Source organism: Pyxicephalus adspersus, chromosome 7 (assembly GCF_032062135.1).
Source record: "Pyxicephalus adspersus chromosome 7, UCB_Pads_2.0, whole genome shotgun sequence".
Taxonomy (NCBI): Eukaryota; Metazoa; Chordata; class Amphibia; order Anura; family Pyxicephalidae; genus Pyxicephalus; species Pyxicephalus adspersus.
Window position 1 is genome coordinate 4200954 of NC_092864.1, and position 7551 is coordinate 4208504.

At 41.6% G+C, this 7551-nt stretch overlaps 1 protein-coding gene across 2 annotated transcripts in view; it reads left to right on the forward strand.

Moving 5' to 3' along the window:
• SETD1A (SET domain containing 1A, histone lysine methyltransferase) overlaps window positions 1-6276 on the forward strand; it is a 33331-nt gene extending 27055 nt beyond the window's left edge. For both annotated transcript variants that reach the window (XM_072417144.1, XM_072417145.1), the window contains exons 18-19: window positions 3111-3248; window positions 4457-6276. In XM_072417144.1, coding sequence (XP_072273245.1) covers window positions 3111-3248; window positions 4457-4630 — 312 coding nt within the window. In that variant the 3' untranslated portion in view covers window positions 4631-6276. The remainder of the gene's footprint in view (window positions 1-3110; window positions 3249-4456) is intronic.
• The last annotated feature ends 1275 nt before the right edge of the window (window positions 6277-7551 follow it).

Genomic DNA, 7551 nt, shown 5'->3' on the forward strand with positions numbered 1-7551 from the left:
CCCATACACAGCCTTCCCACCTACCCACCCCATACACAGCCTGCCCACCTACCTACCCCATACACAGCCTTCCCACCTCTCCTCCTCTGCTGGATCTCTTTGTAGTTCTCTTCATTGGCTTCCATCTCACCTTAGAATCAAATTCATCTCCTGTGCTTTGCCTTCAAATCCCTCCGCAGCTCTTGTCCTATTCTTCTTGCTCCTACATTCTGGTCCTTTAAAAGAGCCCTTAAAACCCAACACTTCACCCTCACCTACCCATCTTCTTCTGTCTCCTAATCTCTCACTACTCACCCAACATTCCATATCCCCCTCCTATTGTGTGATACTTCCCCCACCTCTTAGATTGTAAGCTCTTCGGGGCAGGGTCCTCTCCTTCTGTCATTTGCAACCCCTATTAATTGTACAGCGATGCGTAATAAGTTGCCGCTATTTAAATATTGTTTAATAATAATACTCTTGTCTGCTTATCAGATGAGGCTCTCCAGTCCATCTGGAACACATATCATAATTTCTCTAAGAGACCTAAAATAGGAGTTTCTATATGTATCTGTATTTTCTTGGCTATTAGAGACGGGATAGACCGGAACCTACCAACCCCTTTAGCCTTCCCTGTGTCATGGCCCTAGTAGGTAATAGCAGAATGACATATAACAGTATGTAATTCACTGAATGACGCTGGGTTTATGTCACCACCACCCTCCAAGTATTTGATTTTGGGACAATTCCAGAACATGTGATGTAAATCTGCTGTTTCTCAATCTTTTTTTAACATGATGGGACTCCATTAAATAACTTTCAGGTCTTCAGGGTACCCTGACTGTATTAATTATATCCACAGATCACAGTACATTAGCATGGGGGACAGTGGGAAGAATATCACCTCTAAGGCTCATTGGTGTCCTGAGAGGAACGCACTGCTCGTTGCTCATGGAACCCCTAGCAATCTCTGGTTAGGAAACCCTGATTTAGACGTATCCCCCTTTTCCTGTAGTTACTCCAGGTGATGAGAGAGCCGCCATATCCAAGTCATTGGACTCATCACACAAACCCAGGAGCTGATTCAGTTCATAAGATTACTCTTTTATCAGGTTTGGATAGATCAGGCACATATCACATATACATATTACATATCACTGGAGAGTACACAACTTGTAACAATTCAATATATCCAATCACAATCCCAAACTTTGCTCTGTGCAGAAAGCAATCAGAAGGGTAGAATCTCATACAACTGTGTAAGACTTCCGACTGATTCAGTCCGTCAATGGTATGAATGTCCGGTCTGCTTGTATGTACCAGGCCTTAGGATAAACACCAACCTGTGGGGGGGAAGCTCGTTCTCAACACATGACCACCTCCTCAGGCCCACTGCAGCCATTGTACATTTCTTTTATATTACAACGTGTGCTTGTGTAAATATTTACATGGAGCTAATAAAACAGAAATGTGACTTGAGTTGAGTAAGGCACAGTATTCCTGGCACTGCTGGCTGGTCTGGGCTCTCATCTTATGACTGTTGTTTACCTCTGCTTTATAATATTCAGGTTTGATCAGCACAACTTGATTGTTATAATCTGCTGGGGTTACATAAGAAGCCTTACTGTTACCTTTACTCATGTCTGTGAAATACAGATACAGCTTAATGTCTGTGAATGTGTGACTACACCCTGGAATCTTATATAACAAACACGTCTTAGGGTGCCAAGCCAGCTCTCCTTAATCTCCAGTCCTGTCTGCCAGCTCAGAGTAACCTGTATTCTTTTTCACCTAATCCATGCTGATCGTGGGCTGAGCACACATATATGGGAGCTGCCATTTGTCAATTCTGTCCTGAAACTTTGACAGTCCTGCCACCAAACAGCACTTTATGGCTGGGCCTTATATATATTCCTTTAGGATTATTGTCACTAAGCAAAGCTGCCCGAAGGATCTTACTATGCCTGTTGCCCCGGCTTGCTCCGTGGTTCCTCCCTTTGGCTGTGTCCTGTAATGACGGGAGCGTGGGGGGTGCAGGAATGTTAGGATCCTAAGCTCAGCTTAGCTTTGAAGTGGATTTTACAAATGGGCGCCAGGTGAGTTGAATGAAAGGTGGATTAGTCCATTTCTTGGCATCTGAAACACATCACATAAGTGCAGACATCTGAATCCTCTGATAGTCTGACACATACTTTTGGTGTTATGTACGTCAGAATTCCCATAATTGGATTTCTTTAAATTAAAAATAAAAATGGTATTTTAAATCTGAACCCTGAAGATTTCTGTAAATAAAATCTAGGTCTGAAGATCAAAATAACATGTGTCCCGGAATATACTAAACCGTTCTACAACCATGAAATGGGGCTTTTAAGATATACTTAGAACACAATTTATTGATACATCATTTACAGTAAAACACATTTATTGCAATTGCTACATGTGTAACTATATTACCATGAAACAGAGATCATATTAGTTAACTTTCTGTTGTACATAAAGATCCATAAAAAATATGTTCCCCTACGCATTTCACATTCATTGCTTCTTCAGGAGAAACACTGAATTGGCATCTAAAGTACAGTATGCAATGCCAAATTTTAACAGAAAATAAGTGTATACTTACATTCATATAAATACATAACCAAATAAAGACAAAAAAGCTTGTCAAAAACTCAACTGGTCCTGAAGATGAGAAATCTTACTTAGTCCCTTTTGTGTGAATGGGGACCAGGCCATCTGCTTGTTTTGTCTAGAGAATGAATGTGGTTTTATATCTTATTTCCTGCTCCTCCATTACTCTCCTTGGCTGTCAATCATCCTATGTTGTAGGTGGACCCTCGCTATCATCCCCCGTATTGTCCTGCATTGTATCGGTTGGGGTAAGGAAGGGAAAAGTAGGAACATTTAACAGCCAGCTATTGGGATTGTTCCTAGATAGAGAATGCTATGAATTTTTTTACAAAACTGTAGAGCATTCAAGAGAATTCCATAAAACAGACAGGAATTGGTTAAATCTTCTTCTAGGTGAGGCTCAGCAAACAGAAAACTAAATCCCAGCTATAAATGAGAGGATTGAGGACAAGGTTATTGTGACCTTACTATCTTACTGAATAAATATCTCTCTGTTTCAGGTGGTGGCGGACATGAGGGAGAAAAGATACGCTCAGCAAGGAATTGGAAGCAGCTACTTATTCCGGGTCGACCAGGACACCATCATAGATGCCACCAAATGTGGCAACTTGGCCAGATTTATAAACCACTGTTGCACGGTAAGAGTCCTGGAGCTTCGTACTGCAGAAGCTGCAGCAAGTCAGAGCTGGAGGATATCCAGCCGGAGTATCCCTGACCCACACCATTCATTTATTGAATTTCACCATGAAGACTCCATAACATGGCCAGTCTGATTTCAAATGCATCCTGCCTGGGAAAGCCCTCTCCTATAGATTGACATCCACCCATCTAGACGTTTTGATATTTGCATACCTCCTACCAAGATTTTTTTTTTTTTTTTGACCGCTCACTTCCTGTTGCGCTTTTAAAACATAAAGTAAAGCTGGATATCCCCACCAGGCTGTAAACCGCAAATAAACCGACATTGTATCAATTTTTCTGGCTATTGCCAGGTGAATCTGGAAGGCTGGTAGCTTTCTTTATACATACTTGTAATGGATGGTTACCAGGTGTTTATTGAAACATCCTTGGAATGTTCCCCTATTGCATCAGTCCTCTAACCCGGCTTTGTTTTGTTTCCTGTAAACTTAATGAACTCTGTACAAAGAAAAAGCCTCTGTTAAGTATTAGAGTTTGGGATTTTGTTGAGATAACCTAAAAGTCCCTGTGAGTAAAACGATATACAGTGGTATTTCTCACTTAAAGCTCTGCTTCATCCAGTATCGAACAAGGTAACCTTTAAGGTTAAGTCATGCAAACAGTGTATAAAAGCAAAGTAGTAGACTGAGCCAAATGTGCTTGTATATCGGATTGCAGCTACTTCTATTATCTCAGAGTTCAGCTGGTAGGGAGGCTAATCAGATCTATTTGGCACCCACAATTAGAAAGACTGATAGATGCTAGGCTACTTTGACAAGAAGATGCCCTGGACTGACTTTGTGGATTGGTGCATAGCTACAGCTAGTCGCAATTTGCAGTGTTCTCCCCAAATCTTTTTTCAGGTGGGTGTAGAGAAGCTGTGGGTGGGTAGGCAAAAAGGCAAATTTAGTATTTCCAATTGTTCCTATAGGAATCCAGTAACCCTGAATTCTATTAGCATACCAGCACCCTCCTATACTTTATTCCATTTGTCTAATGCCCCCTACCCCCAACACACACACACACGCATTGTTTTTCAGTAACCACTCGAAAACCCAAGACTGCTTTTTTCCATCAGTGAATGCCAACATGTAACCCTGGCTCAAATAAGGAGTTTGATTATTTATCAAGTTTTATATTGAAACTAATTTTTTTTCCTCTCTCTTAGCCCAATTGTTACGCCAAAGTCATCACCATCGAATCTCAAAAGAAAATCGTTATCTACTCCAAGCAAGCGATCAAAGTCAATGAGGAGATAACTTACGACTACAAATTCCCCATTGAAGAAAACAAGATCCCTTGTTTATGTGGGACTGAAAACTGCCGAGGGACTTTGAATTAATTGCACGCCCAATCACAAGCTCTGGGCATTGCCTCTGCATAACTGCTTACTGTGGCCAAAACGTCAAACTCTGAAGGTCAAAATGGGCAAAATGCTTGTTTGTGACACCCTTTAAAGCAACCCGGCCTGTTACCTTTTTTTTTTTTCCCCCAGTATGAAGACCGTTTGGCATTTTGTTGGTGCCCATTACTGCACCTAGTATTTTTTGTGGGTATTTAGAATGTTTTTTTTCCCCTTTTTTAGACCTGAAGAATTTTGCAGCCTGGCCTAAGTATGGCACTTTAAGGCGGTGATGAGTCGCCATAAACCTTACAACGTTGACCAGATCTGTATTGTGATGGTCGTTCCACTTCATTTGTTCAGTCCCACAGGGAATACTGATCTGTATATAAATATGTTAATTTTTTTATTTGCTAGCCATTTTAATTGGCCTATTTTTCTATATAATTCTGTAATCTGTTCTTTTATTCCTTTCTGGGAGTATGTTATTTATACAGGGCAACAGACAAGACATGTGGACCCTCCCCACCCCCCGCTTTTTTATGTTGAAAGTCCAAGACTTTCCTATAACCCTAAACCTAGGTTGTGAACCCTTCAGTATCAAAACCTGTCATGGTGTGACCTTTGAATCTTCTTAGTTCTCTGTGGCCATAGCAAAGACTGTGTAACGCACAAACCCTTTCCTTGTATGGTCTGAGAACGAATGCCCCCTGGGTTTTGATGCTGCCCCTCATGGGCAGAACTGAACAAGACTGATCCTGCGGCGGCTGTCCCTTTTTCTCGTCTTTGTATTGATGTGGCCCCTCAACTCTTGTAAATACAAGCACACTACGCTTTGTTCATATGTATATATAGCCGAAGGCAGACTCTGCAGTAACCCGGGGACTGGTCAAAGATGAGGACGTGGCTGCGACAGACCATCAGGCTTGACACGGCATTTCCCCCCTCCCACCTTATGTCCTCTTACACATAGGCAATTTCATGCCAATATTGAGTTCCTACCCTTTAATGCACTCATTTGAGAATCCCTGAATGTTCTATTACGCGCACCTCAATTAATGGCGTCCAACGAGCCCCCTGATATTTGTAACCCATAATAGACATCCAGCTGTGATTCTCCTTTTTTTCTTTTAATAGGTTTGTATGAATATTTGGGTTTTTATCCTTAATTTATTTAAATTTTTAAACAGTGAACATTTTACCTGCTAGGAAAGCCACCTCCATCAATCCTGCCATAGCTACTTTTATTTTACTTCCGGCGCTTCTCTTGTAGTTCGATGTCTTACCTGGAAAACAGGTAAAGTTCACTTTTTTAAACCTTTCCACGAGTGTGGATTTTTTTGGTTGTCTTTTTTTTAGCATATTTAAGAGTCCAGCAATATGTGCATGTCACCAATGAAGACATATTTGTTCTCGGTGACTGGAATCAAGTTTTGGTTTCCTCAAGTTTTTGGCTCTGTTATCAAATGACCTTTGGTGGAGATGGGAGTTGTCTCCAGCTTTGTATGTGGGGTGGGAGGAGGGTGCGTTATAGCAGGTGGTCAGGTCTCCAAGGGAAGGGGGGGTGTCAGGCCTGATAAAAATTGTATATTCTGTATATTAACTGCTTTGTTTCTTGTAGAAACACGAGTTTATTACGTATACAACATTGTGTGTTTGTGTTTGATTTCTGATTTGCTACCGTGTTTCCCCGATTTTAAGACATCCCCATTAAATAAGCCACCCCGGATTTTTGAAAAAATAATTAAAATAGGACACTCACCCGTGAAAAAGACATCCCCCGATATTTGATCCTGTGTGTGTCTCCTTGATGCTGGCTGCAGCACGTGTCTGCTCCTGGCTGCAGTGCAGAGTGAAACTGAAAGTAACAAGCCGGGGGCATATTTTGGCATTTCAAAAAATATAAGACAGTGCCTTATAATCGGGGAAACAGGGTAGTAGAGGGGGGAGGTGGTGATAAAAAGCCCCTCACCGTTTAGGAAAAAATCTTTCAATATCAAACTACCTAAAGTTATTATTTATGTCTTGTAAAAAAAAATGAAAAAGAAACATATATTGTAGACATTTCCATGTTTTATGCTTACAACTCTAAAAGTACCAAAAAATATCCGTTGATCAGCCAGAAATCCACGGAGCTCCTAAATTCATATTGCCAGCCGTGTCTTCTGCACTAAAACCCCCATCAATGTTGACATCCCTATGTAATAGATGGAACACCCCTCCTGGGTTAAGAAATGCAGATTTAGATGGAAGATTAGATTTTCCGGACCTGGCTGGTTCTGCTTGTCACTGCAGCAAAGGCATTGTGTTGTCGGGACAAAAAGAGAAGTAAGGAGGAGCTTACCGGACAATTACCAATGAATCCTTTCTCGGTTATTGAGGGATGCATGGTATATTGCCACTTACAAGAGGATTGCACACTGCCAAACAGCTGCTGACCCAGGATATCCCCTCCTACTACCAAAGCTTTCTTTGTTCTTGTCTGAGGAGGATGCGGGACATTTCTATAGTTGAGCCGTAGCATTTTTTCAATCAAGATTTGGACATGCGGAATAGCCTGCAAGGCACCTTTTGGGCACTGGTTAGCAGTAGGACACTTTCCAAACCTTATTCTGGTAAAGGCATGGCATTAGAAGGACCAGCTTTTGACAACATCCTCAAGGATGCTACTGGTAGCAAGCACACCCAGAATCCAAAACAACTGGCTGCTAAGTGGTCTCCCTCTTTATCCTTATCCTTCTTTTCCCACTCCCCTACCCCAGTGTTGAGATTCCCTCTCGCTTGAACCTCATTGTCTTTGAGGCAACAAAAATATCTTCATGGAATCTACCACCAAGGAGTCATCTGTAGAGTCCCTACTATCAGTTAGCTACCCTGCCCTTTGCACCCTCATATGCACCTCAGTGTTATCATAAAGCTGG